At 40.4% G+C, this 26,838-nt stretch overlaps 1 protein-coding gene and 1 non-coding gene across 3 annotated transcripts in view; one reads left to right on the top strand and one right to left on the bottom strand.

The window, feature by feature from the left end:
- LOC134798773 (probable ATP-dependent RNA helicase DHX34) overlaps positions 1-26,626 on the top strand; it is a 29,634-nt gene extending 3,008 nt beyond the window's left edge. Inside the window, exons 4-22 of one of the 2 annotated variants that reach the window (XM_063771149.1) lie at positions 288-491; positions 1,399-1,531; positions 1,666-1,814; positions 2,372-2,479; positions 2,692-2,797; positions 3,291-3,429; positions 5,729-5,795; positions 6,445-6,648; positions 7,059-7,139; positions 7,502-7,603; positions 8,300-8,397; positions 9,161-9,368; positions 10,188-10,250; positions 10,538-10,719; positions 11,462-11,572; positions 17,344-17,465; positions 23,547-23,690; positions 24,164-24,302; positions 26,335-26,626. In XM_063771149.1, coding sequence (XP_063627219.1) covers positions 288-491; positions 1,399-1,531; positions 1,666-1,814; positions 2,372-2,479; positions 2,692-2,797; positions 3,291-3,429; positions 5,729-5,795; positions 6,445-6,648; positions 7,059-7,139; positions 7,502-7,603; positions 8,300-8,397; positions 9,161-9,368; positions 10,188-10,250; positions 10,538-10,719; positions 11,462-11,572; positions 17,344-17,465; positions 23,547-23,690; positions 24,164-24,302; positions 26,335-26,617 — 2,643 coding nt within the window. In that variant the 3' untranslated portion in view covers positions 26,618-26,626. Of the gene's footprint in view, positions 1-287; positions 492-1,398; positions 1,532-1,665; positions 1,815-2,371; positions 2,480-2,691; positions 2,798-3,290; positions 3,497-5,728; positions 5,796-6,444; positions 6,649-7,058; positions 7,140-7,501; positions 7,604-8,299; positions 8,398-9,160; positions 9,369-10,187; positions 10,251-10,537; positions 10,720-11,461; positions 11,573-17,343; positions 17,466-23,546; positions 23,691-24,163; positions 24,303-26,334 lie in introns of both variants that reach the window. The other variant, XM_063771148.1, reaches the window with a different exon arrangement.
- On the bottom strand, positions 6,825-6,901 carry Trnaa-ggc (transfer RNA alanine (anticodon GGC)). The gene has a single exon. It is a non-coding gene; the product is annotated as a tRNA-Ala (tRNA).
- Positions 26,627-26,838: the final 212 nt, after the last annotated feature.

Genomic DNA, 26,838 nt, shown 5'->3' with positions numbered 1-26,838 from the left:
ACTAAAAATGAATTTTATTCACCTCTTCCTTCTTCTACCTAGCGTTATCCCGGCCTTTGTCAGCTACTTGCTTTCCTCCACTTTGTGCGATCCTGGATTCTATTCACCTATAAACAGAATTCATTTTAGTATAGGTAAGGTGGCTAGCTATTGAAGGCTGGCCAGTTATTGAAACCTTATACTAAAAAGAATTCAGTTTATAGGTGAATAGAATTCATTTTTAGTTTAGGGTGGCCAATTACTAACAGTGGCCCGTTACTGGCGAATTACCCTATGTATATTTTTAGATGTCATCGGAAAACCTGCCAAGCTACGACGTGATTATACTAGACGAGATTCACGAAAGGCACTTAATGGGTGACTTCCTGTTGGGTGTGCTGAAGTGCCTGATACACAGTCGGACAGACATCAAGCTGGTGCTTATGTCCGCTACTATCAATATTAAGCTGTTTGAGGATTATTTTTCTGCTGAATCAGCTGTTGTCATACAGGTAATATTATATTCTCCTAAGGCCCAAGGTCCTACCTAAAGTACTCATTCAGTTCGATGAAATTTAAATCATATTCAATTGGAACAGAGTCGCATTTGTTTTGTTTCGTTCAATTTTCAAACAAAACCAATATCAACTCTATTCCCTGCACTAGAGGTTCAAATTTCTGGGGCAAATTATGGGTTATTTATTTATATGGCTGGATAATTTTTGTGAAAATTAGTTTTCATATTTTCTAAATCGCTATAAGTGTAATTGTGACTGCATTGTGTCTTTATAATTGATCTGCAAATGCAATGTTACGCTATTTTGACACTTTTGCCTCTGTGCCTTATGACTTTAAAAAGTTATAATTTGCAACATGTTTTGTACAATAATTAGTATTCCTTTAGCATAGGAATACTAATTGAATTGTATAAAATAGCGTAACGCCACAAGTTTGACGGGTGCACTACATGGCGCTCTATGGCCTCGATGACTGAGTTATCAAGCCCTAAAGTAGGCCAATCCAGTCACAAAAAGTATAGCGTTATTCAGGGCCATTTCATATAGGTACATACAACATTTAGCATTACTCATCCCAGTCATCCCAGTCATCATCATTCGCTTGCCCTTATCCCATTCATTTGGGGTCTGCGCAGCATGTCTTTTTCTTCCATACCTCTCTCTCGCCCGTCATCTCATCATTCACTTGCGTTCGTTTCGTATCATCTCTCACACAGCCCATCCACCTTTTCCTCGGTTTTCCTCTCCCGTTAATTCCCTCCACATTCATTCGTAATACCTTTCCCCAGTTCCAGTCATCCCAGTATGTACTGTGTATTCTGGACATTACTTATTTAGTAAATTATATAGTAATGTAATAGTAAATGTTACTTATTTATTATTATATTATGTATGATTTCAGGTACCAGGTAGATTGTTTCCAATAGAATTGCAGTACAAGCCGATATTTATTGAAGATAAACCTACGCGAGAAGACAGACTCGACCCTCAGCCTTACGTTCAAATAATGCAGCTGATTGACAACAAATATCCTAGTAAGTCCACTTACAGTAAGGTCAATGTGGCTAATTTCGTCATAGGGGTTATTCCGTCCACTAGTGTTTTGTTTTCACAGCCGATCACAGCTCTCGCAAAAACGCATTACGTTACAAACTGATTTTTCTTACAGGTGACGAGAGAGGAGACCTTTTGATTTTCATGTCTGGCGTACAAGAAATAACAGCGATTTGCGACGCGGCACAACAGTATACCGAGAAAACGAAGAAATGGATCGTACTTCCTTTACATAGTGGCTTGTCTATTGCCGAACAAGATAAGGTATGAAGTTTTTGTTCCCACGATCGTAGCGAACAAGCGTGCGGCTTGTCTGGTCGTCACTGAGATACGTAATTTTTTGACTTGACAGTCTTGACACTGATTAAACAAACCGCATCATGAAGCGTTTTACGAAGTGCGTGAGGTCACAGAATAAATAATAGTACTAGGTACAGACGGTTCACTCTCTAACAAAACGCGTCTATTACGAGAGATATAAGCGCAAGCGCGAGCGTCCATTCCATAGCGGTGCGCGGCAAATACTACTGCTAGACACCAAAACTTGTGTGGCCGCATGTTCTTGTAGCGTCGCGACGAAATCGCGGAGTGAGCCACGCCGTGAGGTGCAATTCTACTTGTAACATGCTACGTCGTGAGAAAAAAAATCGTATCTTGTTCTGTCAAAAAAAAAATGTCGTAACTACATATGTATAGGATGCATACAGAGTTACTGCGTTTCAACTTTGAGTATAGCAGTGTGAGATAAGAGTTTTTCAAAGTAGTGACGATATGCGGTTGAGTAGATGACAGACTAATTAATTGTATTTAACATTTTCTAGGTGTTCGATTATCCACCAGAGGGCGTCCGAAAGTGTATCGTGTCTACCAACATCGCCGAAACATCTGTCACTATCGATGGAATTAGATTCGTCGTTGATTCTGGAAAGGTACAGTGCGTACACAGCTGCGAAATTGCATGAAGAAATTATGAATGAATTCATTGATAAAGTCGCCATGCACTTTTACGGCTGATGGTACATACTAGAGGTGGTTTTATACTAGTTAGATGATTTTATTCCACTTGATTTCCTGCCTTAATGTAAACAAAATAAAGTCGATATTTAGATAAAAGCTTATAAGGCATGTTTTCGCTTTAAAGGTTAAAGAAATGAGCTACGATTCAACCACAAAAATGCAGCGATTGAAAGAGTTCTGGATATCTCAAGCGAGCGCGGATCAGAGGAAAGGCAGAGCCGGAAGGACAGGTAAGTGGTACCAGGATTTTGTTATCAATTTCAATACAAATCAATTGTTGAATACGAGTTTTTCTTTGTAATACAGTCATCAAGTACTTACTTAAAAGTTTCTAACAAGCTATTATTCAACACCGTGCATGAAATAATTAAGCATTAGAAAATAATTGGACAGATGTAGATCACAGTAATTTTTATTTAGTTATTTAACCGTGACTTCCCTTATATAGCTATGGAGTTTATAGCTATAAATTTTATTGTTTTGACAGTTAAAAAAAACTGATTATGACTAGTCAGTCAAACAACTATTGAGATGTGTAAGCAGCAGCCAAAAAAATATTTAGCTGCATTTTTAGCATTCTATCAGTTAATAAATCAGATTTACAATCTTCCTCGCTAAGTATAGTGCTCGATGTCAGCCATAATTGATATGTAAAATCTTAGCAACGTGTATAGGGCACTTCGTCCTTTTCACATAAATTAAACATCTAGATTCCTTCCTCAGGCCCCGGCGTCTGCTATCGCGTATACTCCGAGAAACAATACAACGAGATGGACCCATTCAGCACACCCGAAGTATCCCGCGTACCGCTCGCCTCCTTACTACTCCTCATGAGCTCGCTCGGCGTGAGCGACGTCAGGAGGTTCCCGTTCGTCGATACCCCTCCCGAACAAGCTATAGAGAATGCTCTATTAGAATTAAAACAACATGTAAGTATATGAAACAGCAACACAGACACTACAGACAGCAACAATCTCTCCAACGAAATGGATTTAGCAGCAAAGTATCCCGCATACCGCTCGCCTCCTTACTACTCCTCATGAGCTCGCTCGGCGTGAGCGACGTGAGGAGATTCCCGTTCGATGACGCCCCTCCAGAACAAGCTATAGAGAATGCTCTATTAGAATTAAAGCAACATGTAAGTATATAAAAACTTTTTACAAAAAAAATTAAACCAACTTCAAAAAGGATGAAATAAAATATTATCCTTTTTTGTGTCTATGCGTTACCAACTGATATGTTTGAAGTCGGTGCCTAGCCAAATTTTGAAGCATACCATGACTTTGGTGCGATTCGATAAGGATTTACCTACGTTGGATTGCCTTACACGACGACAATGAACGTACTTTCTGTAGGTACAGTCGACGTTAAAAATATGTTTACACTTTTCGCCTTATTACAAAGAAGTAAGGTGCAAAAGTGTAAACATATCATTGACGTCGACTGGACCTAAGAACACACCTCAGAACACACGATCAAACCTTCTTGGCGCAGTCCGTACCATGTTTGTCGGCACATTAGTGTAGATATAAATGCATTTTTTTGCCGTCGTATTTTTTAAAGAGCATTTCTTACTAATGCTCGAACAGTCTATAGCACGCAAGTCTGGGATTGGGACTGAGTTATTTCCCGTCCCTTATCCAGAGGACTACATTTCAAAATATAAAACAATTCAAGGAATTTACCTTCTTGCCAAATTTCATCTAAAGCGGTTCAGTTGTTTAGCCATGAAAAGGCGACAAAGAGGCAGACAGAATTCTTTACACATTTATAATATTATTAGTACAGTTCTAATGGGATTTATAGCCATAAAGCTGATTATTTTTGACTGGTATTGTTACTACTTGGCTTGGCACCGACTTCAAACATATCAGTTGGTAACGCATAGACATAAAAAAGGATAATATTTTATTTCATCCTTTTTGAAGTCGGTTTAATTTTTTTTGAAAAAGTTTTTATTTTACCATTTTAGTTTTAACGCATTGTTAAGAGCGCGATGCATGAATGAAAAACAAGATCATGTTTAACACTAAATTCGTGTACCTATTACTTTAGTAAATATGTAATCAGGAATTTTCTCGAGTCCGTCTGGGAAATTATAATTCCTGTCAACTAAATCCATCCGCCCGCCCCGCCACTGACCCAATCCCTCAGCCCCCCGATCACTCAACCTCACAGCACATCAACCCCTGATCCAGGAACCCCTCGATCCTGAACCAGCAACCCTTCAACCGCCATTCCCCGACCCCTTAATCCCTGACCCCTTAACTCCTAACCCTAACCCCCGATCAGTAGCCTTACCAGCTTACCACGAGTTTGACATTGATATATTCACTAGCATGTGTGTAACTTACTTCCTATGCATCTCGCTCGTACTAACCTTAGTGTGAGCGAGATGCATAAAAAGTTACATTTAGCGAATATGACGTTAGCGAATATGTCAATGTCCAACTCGTGGTAAGGCTACAGTTGCAGTACATCAAATTGGTGGTTTTCGGAAGCAAATGCTCGAGTTACTTTAGAAAACCCCGAAATCACTTAACACGTGCCTTTAAAAATTGAGGAGTTCCCTCAATTCCTCATGGATTCCATCATCAGACCAGAACCAAAAATAATACGGAAACACCTTGGAGGTAACTTCTTCCAAACAAAAAAAGAATTACTCAAATCGGATCACAGGTGCCGGAGTAATCACTGAACATACTTACATTTAAAGAAATCATCATCATTATCATCAAAATAATCATCATCATCAGGTCTACTTCATCAAATTGGTGGTTTTCGGGAGAAAATGCTCGAGTTGCTTAAGAAAACCCCCAAAACACCATGCATGTGCCTTTAAAAATTGAGGAGTTCCCTCAATTCCTCATGGATCCCATCATCAGAACAGAACCAAATTAAAATGGGACCAACTCGGAGGTAGCTCCTTTCAAACAAAAAAATAATTACTCAAATCGGACTACGGATGTCGGAGTAATCGGTGAACGTACATAGAAAAAAAAAGCCACAACCGAATACAGAACCTCCTCCTTCTATGAAATTGAAGTCGGTTAATAGTAACAAACTATAGAATGATATAGATTTAGCAGCGAAGTATCCCGCGTACCGCTCGCCTCCTTACTCCTCCTCATGAGCTCGCTCGGCGTGAGCGACGTCAGGAGGTTTCCATTTGTCGATGCTCCACCCGAACAAGCTATAGAGAATGCTCTATTAGAACTAAAGCAACATGTAAGTATAGTATATGAAAGCTACGTAGACATTAACGAACTGTACAATGTGATGTAATCAATACTTCCGAAGTAGGTATCCCGCGTATCGCTCGCTTCTCTACTCCTCATGAGCTCGCTCGGCGTGAGCGACGAGAAGGTTCCCGTTCGTCAACGTCTCGCCCGATGCTCTGCTAGAATTAAAACAACATGTAAATATATTAAACTAAGGGTGGTATTCCACCTGTCTAATTTCTTTGTCCAATGTCAGTGCGTCTCATTCTCTCATTAAAGCAAAATGTGACACGCAATACACATAGGAAAGAAATTGGATAGGTGGAATACCATCCTAACACAGATAAGAGCAGAAAAGATATACCGCCAGTGTAGGCCACCATTACAATCAACAAACATTAACCGCCAGATACACTTATAAAAAATAAAATATTTTTATTGACAAAAACTACATATTTTTATTGACATATGGGTGTTGAAGTCCCTGTCTTCTGAGCTAGGTAAAAACCTGTGTTACAGAAGTCAGTGTCCTCTCCCAGATAATAGAAATTACGTATGTAGGAAACAGGAAATTATATAATATTATGGCTTATTAACTACAGTTGAATTTAGGTACATTCCTGCTTAAAATCACACAAATTTTCTACCTTTTCCAGGGCGCCCTAACAGCCAATGAAAAACTCACGGCACTAGGTCGAGCATTGGCCAACTTGCCCGTCGAAGTCTCCTTAGCCAAAGCCTTAGTGATAGGCAGCGCTACATTACCACCACATAAACGAGATTCTGCTCTCGCCCTGGCCGCTGCTTTAGGCATAAGGTCGATATTTACTACAAGAGCGCATAGGGATTTTGAATGCGAGGTTAGTATACAATATAAAAACCAGATACTTTAAAATACATACAAGAACGGAAGTATCTAAAATTAAAATGTTAATATATTTTTGCTTTTTTATTGTGGGACGTACCACATTATTACAATCTATAAATTGTAAATATAGATGTCAATCACAATGAAAAAAACAACGATGATCAAATCTGACCAACGTGGGACTCGAACCCACATCCTTGGATTGCCGGTCCAATGCGTTACCTTACCAATTCCGCCAGCTGACCATCCGTCAATCAACGCGAATTCATTGTAACTGTGACAACGTGCAAGATCCAAGGATGTGGGTTCGAGTCTCACGTTGGCCAGAGTTGATCATCGTTGATTTTTTCATTGTGATTGACAATTTATAGATTATCTAAAATTAATTTTGTCATTTCACAGAACGCAAGAAAACCTGACGAGTCTGACCACGGGGATCCGTTAACTCTACTATCACTATATTGTTCGTGGCTCGGTGAGAAGGTAAGTTGTAATTATAATTTTTCACAAAAAAAAGTGTGAAATTCTTGTGCCGGGGTCGAGCTCACAAAGATGAGTTAGCGAAGTTTGACAGCGGTTCAGGGTCGAATCATGCTGTCCCTTTCTAATATATGGCACTATTTCGTTCGGCTATTTAGGGTTGTCAAAATTCAAGCCATTATCTTATCTGTGGTCGTGCACGAAAAGAGACGTCAAGTTGTGCCAACCCTAATAATTGCTCGGAGCAATGCTGAGCCGAACGGAGCCGAGTTTGCCCGCACCCCTGGTTTTAGCAAGAAGTCTAGGCCGAAACACAACACACAATTCAATGTATGTAAATCATTAGTGTTATGTATGTTATGTAGGCTCGTGGTGGCGGCCGCGCCTGGTGCCGCCGTCGCGGTGTGGAGGAGCAACGCCTGTACGAATTGACCAAGCTGGCTGCGCAACTTAGAAGCCTTTTACAAGTATGCAAACTAATATATACCATCGCTAGTCCAGTAAACTACCCTTTTGTCAACTTTAATGCAACGAGATAAGGTCCACAAATGGTGAGTTAAGTGTGTCTACATAGTACAATTAGTCCTGGGCCAGAATATAATATAATATAATAATAATAATAAATATTAGAGAACATCTTACACAGATCAACCTAGCCCCAAACTAAGCAAAGCTTGTACTATGGGTGCTAGGCGACGATATACATACTTATATACATAAATACATACTTATATACAAAGATTACAACCATGACTCAGGAACAAATATCTGTGTTATCACACAAATAAATGCCCTTACTGGGATTCGAACCCAGGACCATCGGCTTCGCAGGCAGAGTCACTACCCACTAGGCCAGACCGGTCGTCGAATGAAGACATCCTAAGCTGACTTGGTAGTGAGCTCTCCTAGCATTGAAGGCAATAAGAAATACTAAACCGGTTGGTAAAAGTGAAGACGACATTGTCAATGACGCTAATGTCGTTGTTGAAGATGAGTCAATACCAAATGCGACGCCAGGTGATTGAAGCACCTTCAAAATTCAGACCAGGGGACAAGTATAATAAAATATCACGATATGATAGCCTAGCTATTTTCGTATTTTATTTCGGTTGTCTCGACATATGCAGTATACAATTTCGATACATCTTATGTATCTTTCACAGGACAACAATTTAATGGAGACACCAGAACCGGAATCAATGTCTTCCGCTGAAAGGTCGCTAAGGCACGGTCAGATGAAACAATTGAAAAATATGAGAAGGTAAAAAAGTCATCACTAAACTTCCCATAAAACCATTAATTCACAATTTGTACCATCAAGTGTGGTTCCTATACACAGGGGAACCCCTGGAACTGCGTGATATAAGAGAATAATAAATAAATACTTGCGGACAATCTTACACAGATCGACATAGCCACAAACTAAGCAAAGCTTATACGATATTAGGCGACGATATACATTCGTATATAGATAAATACATACTTATATACATAGAAAACACCCATGACTCAGGAACAAATAGGGATGGTCCCGGGATTCGAACCCGGGACCATCGGCCTCATAGGCAGGGTCACTACCCGTACCCACTAGGCCGGATCGGTCTCTTTAAGATTATAGTCAAGATTTCACGATATCCTCAGTAATTGTAGAACGCGTGGTCAGAAAAACCCAGGTAGCCAGATAAAAATTAAAACCGGCCAAGTGCGAGTCGGACTCGCGCACGAAGGGTTCCGTACCATTACCCAAAAAAACGGCAATAAAACACGTTTTCTATATAGGAGCCCGACTTAAATATTGATTTGATTATGTTTTTGTATTTGTTGTTATAGCGGCAACAAAAATACATCATCTGTGAAAATTTCAACTAAGCTATCACGGTTCATGAGATTCAGCCTGGTGACAGACAGACGGACAGCGAATTCCTAGTAATAGGGTCCCGTTTTTACCCTTTGGGTACGGAACCCTAAAAAAGATCGACAGTAAAGTTTCATTCACAAGTGACATGACAATTTTACATTTCCAGGCAATATAAACAAAAGGCGGCCGAAGAGCAGAAACGCAAGAAACGCCTCAAAGTGGACTCATGGGAGATAGTCGACGAAAACGCAGACGAAGACAATTCCTTAGACATTAGGGACATAGAGTTCCGCATGACCAACGACGCACAGCGGATACATTCGCTCATAAGCGGAGCGAGCGCGAGCAGCGGGCGGGACCTTATCACTTTGAAGGTAAGAAAGACAAAAGAAATAACCAGAACAAATAGAATTGGGTAGCAAAAAAAGAAGAAAGGTATAACTATTGGATCTAAGGTCTCTAATGTCGACGAGGACAATTCATTAGATATCAGGGACATAGAGTTCCGAATAACCAATGACGCACAGCGGATACATTCGCTCATAAGTGGAGCGAGCGCGAGCAGCGGGCGGGACCTTATCACTTTAAAGGTAAGTCAATAAGTAAATATTATTTATTAGTAAAATAAACTAGTGGCTCTATGAGCTGTAAACCTCGTGAAGCGCCACGACTGGAGGAGTCGTTTTGAAAAAAAAAAACAATAACTGTATCGACATTTGCTAATTTTTGCCTAACCTGAAACCTTCGCTAACGCTTCGGTCAATTAGGTGGGAAAAAGGAGGAAAGGTGTGATTGACGGATCTAAGATATCTAACAAGAACAATCCATTAGACATCAGGGACATAGAGTGTGAGACCAGTGGGCGCAGCACGGTTCCATTTTTATCGTCTATCACTTATGCGCGTCCCTTTCGCACTTACATACTTGTTAGAACGTGACAGGCATGGTGACAAGGGATAAAAACGCGACCGTGCTACGCCACCTGGTTACACTTATGATGTTACTCGTATTATAAATTTACGTAGAAGAATGACTAGACGACACTGCATCAACTAGAAAGCCATCTTATAAATTATAAAGAAACAAATATGACTGATTTGCAAACATTTTCGATCTCAACCCTTTTTACTGAAAGATAAAGGGAAGTTTTTTGTCAAAGAAATATCGGACTAATGTGCATTTTGTTTTTACAGGTGGTGTTATGCCGAGCACTGTACCCTCAAATAGCAGTTGCAGACGAATTTAATCACTGCAAGGTAAAAATATTTGTTATTACACAACACACAATACAATGTGCAAACATTCAAATAAATTAAGTATTCCAGTCAGTCACGTTTCTAAGGTCTAAAATTGCTCGACATGTTTCTCATCATTGTCTTTTTTTGCGTCCGCTTAGGAACTGACGCATGTTGTCACTAACGGTATTATATCAAAAACTCCCTTTTTTGTGGTGGTGAGTCTTTCTGATATTCTCCAGTAATAAGTGACCCTTGCTAAACTAAGCCTCTATCTAAGCCTTATTGGGAATACTTTTTTATTCCAGTCAGTATCCGAGCAACTATACCACACGTGGAGCAAGCCCTTCGTATTCCTACACCCTACGTCGTTCTTCGGCAAACAGCCGAGGATGCTTCAGCTGAGCGAGGCCGACATCCAGACAGAGCTGCCCGCTGGCTTTAAAAGCAAACTGCCTGTCTCCTCTAAACACCAGATACTGTGTTACTTGTATGTTATACCCATTCATCTAAACACCCTTTCATCCTGCACCCTTGGTCGTTTGGCAAACAGCCGAGGGTGCTTCAGCTGAGCGAGGCCGACATCCAGACAGAGCTGCCCGCCGGCTACAAGAGCAAACTGGCTGTCTCCTCTAAACACCAGATACTGTGTTACTTGTATGTTATACCCATTCATCCTGCACCCTTGGTCGTTCGGCAAACAGCCGAGGGTGCTTCAGCTGAGTGAGGCCGACATCCAGACAGAACTGCCCGCCGGCTACAAGAGCAAACTGCCTGTCTTCTCTAAACACCAGATACTGTGTTACTTGTATGTTATACCCATTCATCTATAACACCCTTTCATCCTGCACCCTTGGTCGTTTGGCAAACAGCCGAGGGTGCTTCAGCTGAGCGAGGCCGACATCCAGACAGAGCTGCCCGCCGGCTACAAGAGCAAACTGGCTGTCTCCTCTAAACACCAGATACTGTGTTACTTGTATGTTATACCCATTCATCCTGCACCCTTGGTCGTTCGGCAAACAGCCGAGGGTGCTTCAGCTGAGTGAGGCCGACATCCAGACAGAACTGCCCGCCGGCTACAAGAGCAAACTGCCTGTCTTCTCTAAACACCAGATACTGTGTTACTTGTATGTGGTACCCATTCACCCAATCACCCATTCATCCAATCACCTTTCACCCATACACCCATTCGATTCATAGCAAAAAAATAAAATATACTGTGTTAATTTCAGATCGCTACTAGAAACGACGAAGCCATACATCGTGAACTCCATGAGAATGCCCGCCGCTCAAACCCTGCTGCTGTTGGCTCATTCCATCGACACCAATATCGGCTTTAGTAGGTATGTACAGGGTGGCCACTTTCTGGAAAACCGGGAAAACCGGGAAAAGTCAGGGAATTTCAGTAGTCATGGAAAAGTCAGGGAATTGTCAGGGAAATTTAATGGAGGTCAGGGAATAAAAATTGACTCTGTATGTACATAATAAAAAATAAACAAATTATTAATTTTACCATCTCCAAACATGATATATCTTTCCACATGAAAGCCTCGGGATGGAAGGTTGTAGCGTTTTTACGTTCTCTATACTACCTATTCTGCTATAGCCCCGCGCGACGTGAAGACTATACAATACAAGGTTTTCAGGCTCGAGTACATTCCCATGAAAAATGTGTGTTGTTGATCGCGTCACTAAAATTATATATAGGTACCCAACGTTGAAAAATATGTGCAGGGAATTAAAAACAAAAACAAAGCACCTGACAGCGCAAGCTTTACAGTAGTACCTAAATGCTGCATTTGAAGACAAAATTATTAAAGGCTAAATTGGCCTTTTTTCAATCGGTGGCGGTGCAAGTACAGCCATTTTTAAAATTAATTCAATCCGACGCACCACTTGCTCCACTTTTATACGAATCACTTTTGGCCACACTGAAAAAATCATGCAAAGAGTTGTTAAAGTGGATTTATTAGATTCTGCCACTAATATCACGTCGATTGACTTGAAAAAGGAGTCTTAATCTGATTAACCCGAAAGAAATCGACTTGGGCTTCGCTGTAAAGAATGCTCTTTGAAAAGATATCGATATCTTGCGTTTTCGTCAAGACTGTCGAAAGAGTCTGATAGAATTTTGCGTGTCATTGTGCCAAACATCCCCACTTTCATATGCTTTGACTAAGGGAATATCTTGTTTCGATCCCGTAATTGCAGCCAATGCAGCAATGCAGAGGCTCGATAAAGTGTTGGACATATTTGTCAAAACTAACCGGCTTTCAGGATATGAAGCAGATAACGCCAAAAGTGCCTTCAATGATATTTGTAAATCACCTGAATTTGAAAAATCAATGAAACAATTTTCCATCAAGAGCCCATCAACGTGCACACTAGCGCCACTGCTAAATAATCGTGATTATTTAAATTTAACGAAAGATATTTAAAAAAAGGGGCCGCTACGTACTATGTTGCTGGATTCGTCGATCTATGAATTCAAAACAAAAACGGCCGTTTTAATTTTGGACGCATAGATTGACGAATCCAGCAACATAAAAACTAGTTTGATGTATGCAAAAGGTACTTAAATACAAAATTCAGTACGTAGCGGCCCCCTTTTTTAACTATCTTTCGTGAAATTTAAATAATCACGATTATTTAGCAGTGGCGCTAGTGTGCACGTTGATGGGCTCTTAAGGATGGCCACCGACTGGATGATGTTTGGCTCGGTTTGATAAAATAGGAAAATAAAGACATGCAAACTTTAATAAATATGGTCATGGTGTTATCCCACGGCTTATAGTGAGCGTGGCTTTTCCATTAATAAGGAGATATTAGTGGAAAATCTTTCGCAAAAGTCTATAATTGCGCAAAGACGCGTTTATGACGCTATATACTACCACGGCGGTATAGACAAAATAAATATTGAAAAAAAAAAGATCCACGCGGCTACGTGCTCACTCTTTGTACACGGAGGAGCTACACGAAAAGAAGGAAAGTTTAAGTTCAGAGGCGAAAATCAGAGCAGAAAAAAGAAAAACTGCGGAAATGGTCAGAGAACTAGAAGCAAAAAAGCAAAAAATTCTCGAAGGAGCTGCCAAAGAAGCTGCGTTATTGGAAAATCAAATTACCAAGATGCAATAGATTTTGTTATTATTTTTTCAAATATATTATAAACATGATAACTGATGACTAGGTAGTTTTGTTTCAGTTATACCCAAGATTTTTAACAGACTTCAAAAAATGAGGTTTCTCAATTCGTCGCTTTTGTACCATAATACGCAAAACGTTGAAGTCTAGTACTAACTAAAACGATTAAGGCCCGTATAAAGTGTTCCCTTTAGTATTTATCCAATAAATTCAGTAGTCAGAGGTACTGTTTTAATTGGTTTTTCCTGTACAGCTTTTAACAAAAATGGTCAATAATTAAATGAATTATTGGGTAATTGTAAGAACTGTCTGATAGCAAATTACAATTTATAAATACAATGGATCAGTACAAAAACGTCACCTGACGTAGGATGTGAACCCACGACTTCCATCTAACTATGCTTTCGCTCTTACCAACTGAGCTATTCAGATGCTACTTCTTATTATTTCCGTTTTTGTATTATTTCATTGTATAATTTCACAGATAATTCTGCAAAAACTCAAAAATGTATTCCAATTATATATTTTATATTTATTACATTTAAGATTATGGTCAGGGAAAAACTTGAAAAAACGCCTGGAAAACCGGGAAAAGTCAGGGAATTTTTGTTGTAGTAAATAGTGGTCACCCTGTATGTACTAGACGTGTGCGCCGCGCCGGCGCGCCGCCGCCGCCGGGCTTTTTGACCACGCCGCCGCCGCCGATAAATGATCGGCGTGAAATCGGCGTGACCTTGAGTGTTGTTAATTAGCTATTCCAAGTTGATTTTTGCATTACAAAATGTATTTTTTGTATTATTTATGTTACAGTTGTCAAATATACATCGCACACAAATATAAAAGTTCGCGAACATTGCGGGCATGTGAGCACACCATTTGAGTAATTATAATGTATTGCCGCAGCTGGTCTGGCGTTTACTTCATCGCGCTTGGCATCCAGCTCTAAGCGCCGTCGCGATTCAAAATCAGTTACGTTGGCATTTATTGCTGCCCGCCATTCCGTCCGTATGGCTGCCTGCTGCTCCCATCGCGAGGGTTCTATACGACACTTTTTCATGTGCCGCTTAAGCACATCTTTGTACCTGAGGAATTGGCCGCCCTGTTTCCGCTTGCCCTCCTCAAGCTCGGAATAAAAGATGCGCTTAGCCACACGCTGGTCGTTCATCCGCGAAACGTGACCGCACCACCGAAGCTGACGTCGCATGAGGTATACCTCGATACCACCCACATTTGCTCCACGCAGCACTTCGGTATTCCGAACACGATCAGACCATCGGATCTTCAGTATCTTGCGTAGGCATCTGAGGTGGAATCGATCCAGCGTGCAGATATGGCGGCGATAAACGGTCCACGTCTCAGCGGAGTATAGAAGGTTGGGCAGCACGACTGCCATATAAACGGATATCTTAGTGGCCAGTTTTAATCGTGCGAGCTGAGGACCTTGTGGTCTAACTTGCCAAAAGCTGCAGCCGTTAATTTCAGCATCAAGGTCGCACTTGGATGTTAAGGTGCTCCCCAGGTAACGGAACTTGTCCACCTGCTTCAGCTGGTCCTCGCCGTGTCTAACGACCAGTGCCTGTTGACTGACAACGTCCAGCGACATCACCTCAGTCTTCTTGACACTGATCTTGAGCCCAAATCTGCGACAGGCCTCGTCGAAGCTGGACCTGAGCTGTTGCATGCCTTCCTGGGACTCAGTCACAAAGCACAAGTCATCTGCATACATGATCTCTGTGCTCACTGAGTATGAGACTTGTGAGTGCTTTAAACCTGGCCAGGTTGAAAATGTTGCCGTCAGTGCGATAGCGGACGCGAACACCTTCAGAGCATGTGAGTAAGACTTCTTGGACTACGACCGAAAAATACAACGCTAAGGACTGCTAGGACGCAACCTTGCTTCACCCCGCACGTAACGGGGAAGAAGTCCGATTGTTCGTCGTCAGTAGCAACGCAGCACTCCATGTCGTCGTGTAGGAGTCTCCCTAGCCTTACAAACTTCTCCGTGCATCCAAGCTTGCTCAGAACTATCCAGAGGGCTTCACGAGGCACGCTGGCAAACGCCTTCTCGAGGTCAACAAAGCAGAGAGACAGTTGACGACCTTGCTCTCTGCTTTTCTCTTCTAGTTGACGCACAGAGAATATAGCTTCACAGGTGCCTCGGTCAGGCCGGAAGCGTAACTAAATCAACTAAACCAACTAAATAAGTACATCAATTATTAATTAAATGAAACTGAATAGCCAGTTGCAGAAACTATTACTAACTACACACCAATTAAAGTAACTGAGTAATCCTAAGTATTCACCGTCAAATGTTAACGAACGAACGAAGACTGCTGCCAGTGCTGCTTATACCTTGGACAGCTAGAAGAACAAACGCCTCCATTCTCAAAGAGCTCTATATCGCCACTCATCTCTTCCCAACATGCCATGCGTGAGCCCTTAGATTCTTCGGACATATTATCCAACGCATGATGTGAAGAAACACATGAATTTAAGCCGAATGAATGGTAAACGTGCTCGAGTTGGAGCATGTGTGAGATGGTCGAACGCTATGAAGAGGTCGGCTTGCAGCAGTCTGCACCGTGCAGTCCATACGGCTTATGACCGCACGAAATGGAGACAGATTACATGTGGTCGTGAGCCTCAGCAATGAGAAAACGAGAAAGAAGATACGTCTCAGTAAGCCAGCGGGCTCAGCACGGTTCCATTTTTATCGACTATCACTATACGCGTCCCTTTCGCACTTACATACTTGTTAGAACGTGACAGGCATGGTGACAAGGGATAAAAACGCGACCGTGCTAAGCCGCCTGGTGGTTGTACGACAAGAAAACCATTAAAAAGAAGCCATAGTAGTCCACTATAGTCTAGCAAATGTCTAGGATATGTGGAGTTCTGTTTTGTTAAAGTACGTCATTGTTAATAGGATAAGCCAAGGAAAGCTTGAGAAAACGGAGAGTTCCAGATCGGATCGAAGGTCATTGGGACCAGGTAACCTCTTAATGCAAGCCAGTTACTAGGGAAAATAAGTTATTGTACCTATCCTATATTCATTTACAAACCATATTTTACTCACAGCATATTCAAACTATACGTAGTTAACTGACCTGCATTGATAAAATTTTCAAGAAAAACAACAAATTTATGATTTTTCTTAAGAAAACCGCCGCAAGGTCACGCCGATTTCACGCCGAAAACACGCCGCCGCCGCCGATTTTTTGGCAAACGCCGCCGCCGATCATTTTTTAATCGGCGCACACGTCTAGTATGTACAAGTTGTACAAAATACAAAATAATACAAAGAAGCGTAAAGTACCTACTTCAAAATATTTTCGATGCATAACGCTAAAGAAAATTGCGCTGGTTCATTATTAACCCGTTGAATGCCACGCCTATCATGCGCGTCATCGTGAACCTTGTCCGAATGCACGAAAATTGATATTGGACTGTCGCCGCGTGCGTTAGTTGACGTTTTTGGTAAAAATTGCTTAAGCTGCGCTGTCAAGCGCCAATGTACGACATTTCTGTTTTGTTTATTTTTTTATTAGCCTATGTGTGTGTCCCACTGCTGGGCAAAGGACTCCCCTCTCCCTTTCCAATCCTCGCTGTGCTCAGCAAGATCCCGTCAATCCCTCTGGAATGCATCCAAGTCGTCCCGCCATTTCTCTCGGTCTGCCTCTGCCACGACTACCCTGGGGATGCCGGCTAGTGGCTATGTCATCATGCATCCGGCAGACATGTCCGGCCCAGTCCCACTTCAGCCTGGCGGTCTTCACTCAAACATCAACGACTCGGGTATTGGAGCGAACATTTCTGTTAGCAAAAAAAAAGATTGCGCCATCTACCGCAACTGTCTTATTTGCGACTACGATATTTTAGTTAACCCTTGTTCGATTGTATCTACAGTGTACTTGACTGTGTCACGAGAGACAGGAGACAAAAAATGCTAAACCACTACTTTATTCGCTTTCAGAATCGTGTGTGACTCATGGTTGTTACTGGAGTTCCCGTACCCAGAGACGGGACTGAATCTTCTCTTGAAAGCCGCTAAGCTACGACAGCGGTGGGACGCTCTGATCAACAGGCGATTGGCGGGTAAATATCTCGTATTGTCCGTCTTTAAGGGCCAGTTGCACCAACCGTAGTTAACAGACTGATCAACGTCACGCAGCAGAGATCTATGAAACTTCACATACAATAAAATTTAGCGAACGCTTTATTGGTGACCGACGGTTTGGTGCAACCGACCCTTAGGGTTCATCCACATATTATCTCACAGCAACAGAGGGAGGGGGGTCATGCGAAGTTTGCCAGTACTTATGAAATAACTATCTTTTTCCTATGCAAAAGTGTGACAAGAGGGTGAGGGGAGGGGGGTTCTAAAAATCTCTTTGTGTGATGTAATACGGACGACCCCTAATGGCCACCAACCACAATTAGCGGACTGATCAACGTCAATTGGCAGTGCACTATGGAACTAGCCATAGTCAGCAGTGAACTATGAAATTTTCCATACAATAAAATTTAACGAACGTTGTAACGGTGACAGACGCTTTGGTGCAACCGATCCTAAGGGCTTATTTAGACGGCGCGCGAACTCGTATGCGATTTTAGTTACATTGAGGACTATTGGTTACATCCAATTCAGCCGACCAATCAAATACCGCAATATAATGAAACTCGCATGCAAGTTGTACCTTAACCCTCTACTAGCTAATCTACTTTAATAAAACTCAACCAGAATTGATTATAAATTAAGAAAAATAGATTGATTTGGCCATGTGATCGTCTAGTGAAATTAATACGTTGTGAACCTTAGTACCCATGGTCTTTTATGTGCAGACTGATTAGATTTGGATTTAAAATATTACCCCTAAAATACCATATGTAATTGTAAATATTTCCATATTATAACACTATCGAATGAAAAATAAAATCATATGAAAAATAAATAATAAATTATATTTTTTAGAATTTATCTCCTACCGAGCCCTACCGTGACCAGTTACCGTGAACAGTAGTATAAGCCCTTGTTGTTTAATTGTAATTATATTTTCCTTTTATATCCATTCGCTAACCTGCTAATATTAATACGTACAAACATACCTACTTTATCTACTGTCACGCCTCGCATGAAGACGGGTCTCTAAACTAAATAATACCTATTTTATTTTGTTTTGTTTTTAATAGGTATTCCTAAGCACTATGTAATATTTACTTTTATCTGCGTTTCTGAACCTATTTTCAGACAAGAAGAAACGCCAATAAACTCATCTGGATATTCTTACTATAAATGTATGGAATACTGAAGCAATCGTCTATTAAACATGATTTAATACCCTTAGTTACCCCGATATAGAAAAGCTCAAATTGTCACTAGTGAACTGCTTCGCCTGTCACTAGCTCCCTATAACAAAATTATTTAGTATGTCCTCAAATAACTTTGTTCCCCTATCTCACCCAATATAATAATGTATTTCCTTTAAATCATATCTAATGTACGAACCTCAGTAACCCATATGCTACTGAAACTAGACTTTAATTTTATTCTGTATTTTAAAACAGTTAACACTCTAATGATTTTAACACTGTGTGTAACCAAAATATATGTGAGAGAATAAATAATAATAAAGAAAGAAATAATAAATAACCCTAACACCCAAATAATGACTCTACCCTAACTCTACCCCAATGTCCCTATTCTAATGTGTAAATCTAGAGGCGAACCTCTATCTTTACAGGGAGGAGTGTGTGTGAGAGGGACCCTTATTTAAGCTGTAAACGTTCGGCCGACAAAACCGAGGTATTGCAAACCCTAGTGTCTGTGTGATTGCCTCCCTCCGCAGTGTAGGCCGTAGCCAAGGGTACTGACGAATAAGGCGCCCTATTCCAAATATAAAATGTGAATATATAAATATATATAACAAGACCACGCTTCTTCAATTACCAACAGATTTCAGTGAGTAAAGATTACTCTTAATGATCCACACGTGAGATCCTCACATCCCTCTGTCAGACCTTGAAGAGAACGTAAGAGGTATAATCGTCACCTGTGTAGGTAAAAAGGTTGACGCCAGGCCCCTCTCGCGACCTGGACCTAACACTCTACTGGCAGGGTGGCCACTTTCTGGAAAACCGGGAAAACCGGGAAAAGTCAGGGAATTTCGCTAGTCATGGAAAAGTCAGGGAATTGTCAGGGAAATTTAATGGAGGTCAGGGAATAAAAATTGTCTCTGTATGTACAGTCGACGTCAAAGATATCTTTACATTTTTCGCCTTGTTTCAAAGGAGTAAGGTGCAAAAGTGTAAACATAAATATCTTTGACGTCGATTGTACATAATATAAGTACATAATAAAAAAACAAATTATTAATTTTACCATCTCCAAACATTATAAATATCTACTATAGTAGGTAAATGCGATCACTCTATCACATCACACTAATATTAAAGAAAAACGTGTTATAATGACAATGCTGATTAAGGACGAAGTTACGAAGGCTGAAATCATTTGGTGTTTGTATCAAGTACTAAGTCATAGCTAACAAAGGAGCGGTGGACAAGCCGTGGATCTCTTTCCTCTGATGATTCCGGACTCTGATATCGCAAAAAAAATGCGCTTTCAAAGAACAAAAGTAGCCTACACTGTTGTATACCTACGGACGCCATATTTTTTTCGACAATTAAAAGAAGCATGTTCTGATTGTGATGTCGTTACCATAGGCTTTGACGAATCCCTTAATAAAGTTGCTCAGAAAGGGCAGATGGACATCTTTTTCCGTTATTGGGACAATGAGAAAAACCAAGTCCGAAGTAGATATTACGGCTCAGCTTTTCTGGGGCACGCAACTGCTGCTGATTTGTTGGAGGCTTTTCTTGCCACGACTGATGGCAATGACACAAAAAAAATATTGCAGGTTTCGATGGATAATGTAAATAAAATATTTTTTTGCAAGACCTAAAGTCCAAACTCAAAAGTAAGGGCGAAGCAGGTGACCCAATTCTGCTCAACATGGGGAGTTGTGGACTTCATAATCTCAACAATGCGTTTAAAAAATCACTGAAAGCCTCGGGATGGAAGGTTGTAGTGTTTTTACGTTCTCTATACTACCTATTCTGCTATAGCCCCGCGCGACGTGAAGACTATACAAGGTTTTCAGGCTCGAGTACATTCCCATTAAATTTTTGTGCAGTACGTACAGTCGCCATCAGATATATCGGGGCGGATAAGGCGCTCACAAATATCTGAACACGCCTCTATTGTCAAGGCGTTAGAGTGCGTGTTCAGATATTTTTGAGCATCTCGGCCGCTCCGATATATCTGATGGCGACTGTACGTTGGCTCGAGAACGTTAGCGTTGTTGATCGCGCCACTAAAATTATTTCGTATGCTTTGACTAAGGGAATATCTTGTTTCGATCCCGCAATCGCAGTCAATGCAGAATTCCGACGAGAGAGGCTCGATAAAGTGTTGGACATATTTGTCAAAAATAACCGGCTTTCAGGATATGAAGCAGATAACGCCAAAAGTGTCTGCAACATGAATCTAGTATTAAAACTGAATCTGGCATGAGGGTGGGGAGAAGTGACCGAACAGGATAGTCTTATGTATCTTTCAGTAGGAGTAGCAGCGAAAGAGCTATTATTGTTTGTCCTTGTCACAGTCTCACATTTTATTTGTTCCCCACCGTAAATTTAGTATGGATTATGGTGGGCAACAAATGAATTCGACCAATCACAGTGTCGCATTTGCGTATGTTTTGTCCCTCACGGAGGCACGCGTATACCACTTCTATACGATCCTACCTTCTATGGTCTGCAATGATATTTGTAAATCACCTGAATTTGAGAAATCAATGAAACAATTTTCCATTAAGGATGGTCACCGACTGGATGATGTTTGGCTCGGTTTGATAAAAAAAGGAAAATAAAGACATGCAAACTTTAATAAAAATGGTCATGGTGTTATCCCACGGAAACGCTTATAGTGCTGAGCGTGGCTTTTCCATCAATAAGGAGATATTAGTGGAAAATCTTTCGCAAGAGTCTATAATTGCGCAAAGACGCGTTTATGACGCTATATCCTAGAGTCGGACCAAGAAAAGTCGGCAGCGCATTTGATAGCCCACGCAGTGCAAGTGTTATTTATACGTCATAATTTCATAGAAGTTTGACGTTTAAAATAACACTTGCACTGCGTGGGCTATCAAATCCGCTGCAGACTTTTCTTGGTCTGACTCTACCACGGCGGTATAGACAAAATAAATATTGAAAAAAAAAGATCCACGCGGCTCGATTATATTATATGATACTTACATTTAATATCCAATAAATTCAGTAGTCAGAGGTACCTACTGTTTCAATTGGTTTTTCCTGTATACATAGCTTTTAACAATAATGGTCAAAAATTAAATGAATTATTGGGTAACTGTAAGAACTGTATGATAGCAAATTACAATTTTTAAATGCAATGAAACAGTACAAAAACGTCACCTGAAGTAGGATGTGAACCCACGACTTCCGTCTAACTATGCTTTCGCTCTTACCAACTGAGCTATTCAGATACTACTTCTTATTATTTACGTTTTTGTATTATTTCATTGTACATATTTATAAATTGTGATTTGCTAGCAGATAATTCTGCAAAAGCGCAAAAATGTATTCCAATTATATATTTTATATTTATTACATTTAAGATTATGGTCAGGGAAAAACTTGAAAAAACGCCTGGAAAACCGGGAAAAGTCAGGGAATTTTAGTTGTAGGAAATAGTGGTCACCCTGCTGGATTCCCGGAAAAGCCTGCTTATCACCGCTAGGTTAGGCGTTTCCAGTTGATTGACCGTGCAATCAGACACTAATCTGGCTCTAAAACACAAAAATCACCAAAACACACGTAAGTATTTACACTGAACTAACAATTGAACAGTCTGACAAAAAGCAGCATAGTAACTACGTAAAGCCAAACATTCAACCGTCAAGATAAGACCTTTGTTTTAACGTCTACGGGCGAGCCAGAGATCGTGACAATCCGACGGACAAAAATAGAATCATCAGTTCCCAGCTTGGCGTGGGGGTATTTATAACCATAAAAGACATTAACGAAACGCGTTTGACGCATTTGACGCGTTAGACGCACTTCGATATAAGATCTTTGTTATTTATTTACTTTAAACTCGAGTACCAAACTTGAGTAGTTTTGGCAAAGAGGTGTGATTCCCATAAGACAAGCAAAGTCAAAAGAAACCCCGTGCCTCGGAAATCAAGACAAAGTTACTCTCTAACAGATGGCGCCACTCCCTTGATATTTAACAATTCTAACGCACATCAATGTAAAAAAACACGGATCAAAGCACATGGCGATCCAAAATTAATAAAAATCATTTATGTCGATATGTAAATATATATGTTTTATTGATATTTTTATACATTTTCATCTTTAGTTTCAATACTGCGTCAACAGATGGCAGCATAACCTTCGCGACTACAAAATTCACCGACAGTAATTCTCTATACACATTCCATTCTCTTTGGTTTCAGCGAATCACTTTTTCTGATTAATGGCCCACTATGAAACTTGACTCAGTTAAGTTTTTTGTTTGTTGTTTCGGATTTCTCGTGAGAATGTTTTGCTTTTATTTAAAATTAATGTACTGAATGCATACATTATAGTTACTTACATGTATTTATTTTAATTAACATTTGTACATAATAAATGATGTTTTAAAGTTTATGAAAATATTTTCGATTGATCAGCTGGGTCAATCATTATTTATGTTGACTAGATCAGCTAGTGCGTCTAGTTACAAAAGTTCTCGCACCGTCTAAATGAGCCTTACGTCTTTACTTCGATTTTTAGTGTTCTGTACCCAAAGGGTAAAAACGGGACCCTATTACTAAGACTCCACTATCCGTCTGTTTGTCTTGTCACCAGGCTGTATATCATGAACCGTGATAGCTAGACAGTTGAAATTTTCACAAATGATGTATTTCTAAAACAAATACTAAAAACAATAAAATAAATATTTAAGTGGGGCTCCCATACAACAAACGTGATTTTTTTGCCGTTTTTTGCGTAATGATACGGAACCCTTCGTGCGCGAGTCCGACTCACACTTGCCGGTTTTTTTTTACTTGTGGCAACATACTCATAACTGACAGTTTCTTGTTCTTTCAGATGCAAATCCAGACAAATCAGTTGAATCAGAATTGAAGAAGCAACCAAAACTGAACTACGAGCAGCTACAACACGACCTGTCATGCGATCTCAGTTCTTACATGTCCAGCGAAGTTTATTACACTATAAAGAGGTTGCTACCAGGTTAGTTTACCATGCCCCTTGGTTCCTTTCAATAGGGAGTAGGTATTATTGCAATGTTCTGCCGCCAGAGTGCAGCACTAATTTGTTTAGTAAACCATAGAGTAACTTAAACATACTAGGCCTTAAAAACAGTTTTTTGACAAGTTTTCACTGACATTGAGGCGGTTTGTTTACAGGTGGCCTACCGCGAAACGCGAAAATCGAAATTTCTTTATCTGCCTCTCTACCGATCGAATAGGCAAGAGTGATAGAGAGGCAGAAACCGAACTTTCGATTGTCGTGTTACACGGTAGGCCATGTGATTGGTCTAGTGATAATTTTGGGACACATTTTTTCATGTATGAGGCGTGAATGTAGAAATGATTCTGAGTAAAATGAGCCCAAGAAGTCAATATTTAGAAGACATGAATGAAATGTATTTTTTTTTGGAAAACGCTCATTTTACAATTGATATCTATTAACACTATTTCCAGGTGATCTGAAGGTGTTGTACTATGGACCTGACGAAGCTCACCCGAATATCGACCCTAACCCGTTCGAAGAAGGTTACGAATGCCATGCGCATGAAAAGAAGGGAGGCGTATATGTGACGGATAACATTGTTTATAATTGGTGAGTTTTCGTATATTTTAACGTACTCCCATCTTAAATTCCGGCAACGCACTTACAACCCCTTTGGCGTTGCGGGTGTCCATGAGCAGTGGCGTGCACTTCATAAAGGCAAAAAGGCACTGCCTACCCTACTATAATTCCGATGTCTATCCTCTTAAACTACTTAATTTAATTTATACCTGATCGTACTATCAGTAATCGATATAACTTAAAACATTCTAAAAATTAATAAGCGCTCCATCTACCGGTTAAGCTTTGTCATCAAGTCATCATCTATAATAATTCTACGCGACGAAGTTTACACCACGCGGCACTAGCGCCGCTACGTGCCTTGCACGGCAAAGACAGAAAACATTTCCGTCTAAATCTTTCTATGTGTGCCTCCCCGTGAGTCGTCGTTACGCGGTGCCAGTATAGTGGGCCTTCCTATAAGTACGAGCACACAATTATACAAGTAACGCACACATTTAGACGCAATAGGCAGTGTCTTTCGTACCAAACATAAACGAATGACGCCCGAAAGTTTCCGAATAGTTCCGATGTTTACGTGACTATTTTAAAAAGTAGCATTTGCTATGGTAATTTAGTGCAAAAACGAGACAATTTTTTTATTCGTTTACAGTATTTGGTTAAGTTTATTTACATTTTTTATTCGGTCGCCATTGTTTGTTTGTTTTGGTGAGTTTATGAGATAACAGTTAACAGTTGCCGGAAATTATAAAGTGCGATTAGTGAAAAAATGGATAATTTTATCTGTGAAAGTTGTGGGTGTGTGTGTGTGCAAACTATTAAAAATGATGCGTTTTCGAAGCTTTCGTTTAGCCAAAAAGAAGTAATTGAAAAGACTTGACAACAAAATGAAAACCATCACGCAATTTTTTTGGTGAGTTAGTAGCTCTCATTTTTTAAGGTTCCGTACCCAAAGGGTAAAACGGGACTCTATTACTAAGACTCTGCTGTCCTTCCGTCCGTCCGTCTGTCATCAGGCTGTATCTCACGAACCGTGATAGCTAGACAGTTGAAATTTTCACAGATGTATTTCTGTTGCCGCTATAACAACAAACACTAAAAACAGAATAAAATAAAGATTTAAGTGGGGCTCCCATACAACAAACGTGATTTTTGACCGAAGTTAAGCAACGTAGGGCGGGGTCAGTACTTGGATGGGTGACCGTTTTTTTTTGCCTTTTTTTGCATTATGGTACGGAACCCTTCGTGCGCGAGTCCGACTCGCACTTGCCCGGTTTTCTGATATAATTTTGCCTACCCAGTCCCAAATCTCTGTGCACGCTACTGTCCATGAGCGGCGGTAATCGCTTACCATCAGGTGATTCGTCTGCTCGTTTGCCTCCTTTATCATAAAAAAAAATTACGTATTAGTTCAAATCTGGCGACAACTGTCTTATGTCGACTTGTAATATTAGATTCTAGTAAACAAAGTAATGTTATGTTATGTATTTACTATTAGAAGTATTAGAACAAATCTAATTATTTTCAGAAAATATTTTAATTTGTTTTTATTTCAAGTAGAAACACTACTATATAAATTATAAACAGAAATAAATGTCGCACATCTGCTATCTACAGGCACTTGCCGCGATAGCAGAGGACGCTGGTTCGATTCCAGCCTGGGGCACTGGAGGCCTTGGTCACTTTTTCTTAGTATATGACATTTATTTCAGTTATGTATTTCTTTCTTTTTATTCTTTCGAAATAAAAATGTTTACCTAATGGCATCAGTACCTAGTAATCGAAGTACTAATGCTTTCTGCCCATGTTTTCCTGGTCTTCCTGGGTATTCTTACTGTTTTTTTTCTGTTGCGCGATCCAATGTAAGATAGTTTCGACTGTCCTATATCCGGGTGCGTAACCGACGTGCCAATCGTTTACGCTCGGTAGCGAACGATATGCCAATGTCTCTGTCGCACTAATATCGAAGAGTGGTAGAGGAGATGTCTATTCTACGTTACGGAGCGTTAACGATTGGCATGTTGGCTAAGCACCTTGGTGTCACCCAAACTTTTTTTTTCAGCGTGGTAGACAACGACTGGAGTTACACCAGCTACCAAGAATCCTACAACATCCCCTGGTCCTGCCCTAACTGCGGTATTTCCGTCTGTCTGTCCCCCTTAGAAAAACTACAACACACACAGTTCACATGCTCACTCAAAACTGAGGTCAAAACTGAAGCACCTACGACCTCTAGGGAAAATAAACCAAATGCTAGGGAATATCTGTGTGAAAGTTGCGAGGAAACTTTGTATATGACGGCGGTGGAGATATTGAAACATAAGAAGAGTTGTATAAAGAAATAAAACTGTAAATAATTATATTTGTTTATTTTCGACCTTATCTAGACAGAACATCTTCATATATCTTTGAAGTAATTATAAGTAATATCCCTAATTCCTTATTGACCGAGCGATAGCGAAGGTCTACGTTTCAACTTGGGCAAAAATGCTTTCGTATGTCCAAAACCATCTGGATGGTTCTCCTCTACAGGTCTCAATTCTCAACCGATTCTCATGAAATTGTG

This window comes from Cydia splendana, chromosome 17 (assembly GCF_910591565.1).
Source record: "Cydia splendana chromosome 17, ilCydSple1.2, whole genome shotgun sequence".
Lineage (NCBI taxonomy): Eukaryota > Metazoa > Arthropoda > Insecta > Lepidoptera > Tortricidae > Cydia > Cydia splendana.
Note: the sequence above shows the minus strand (reverse complement) of the source record. Positions and strands in the feature narration are given on the sequence as shown.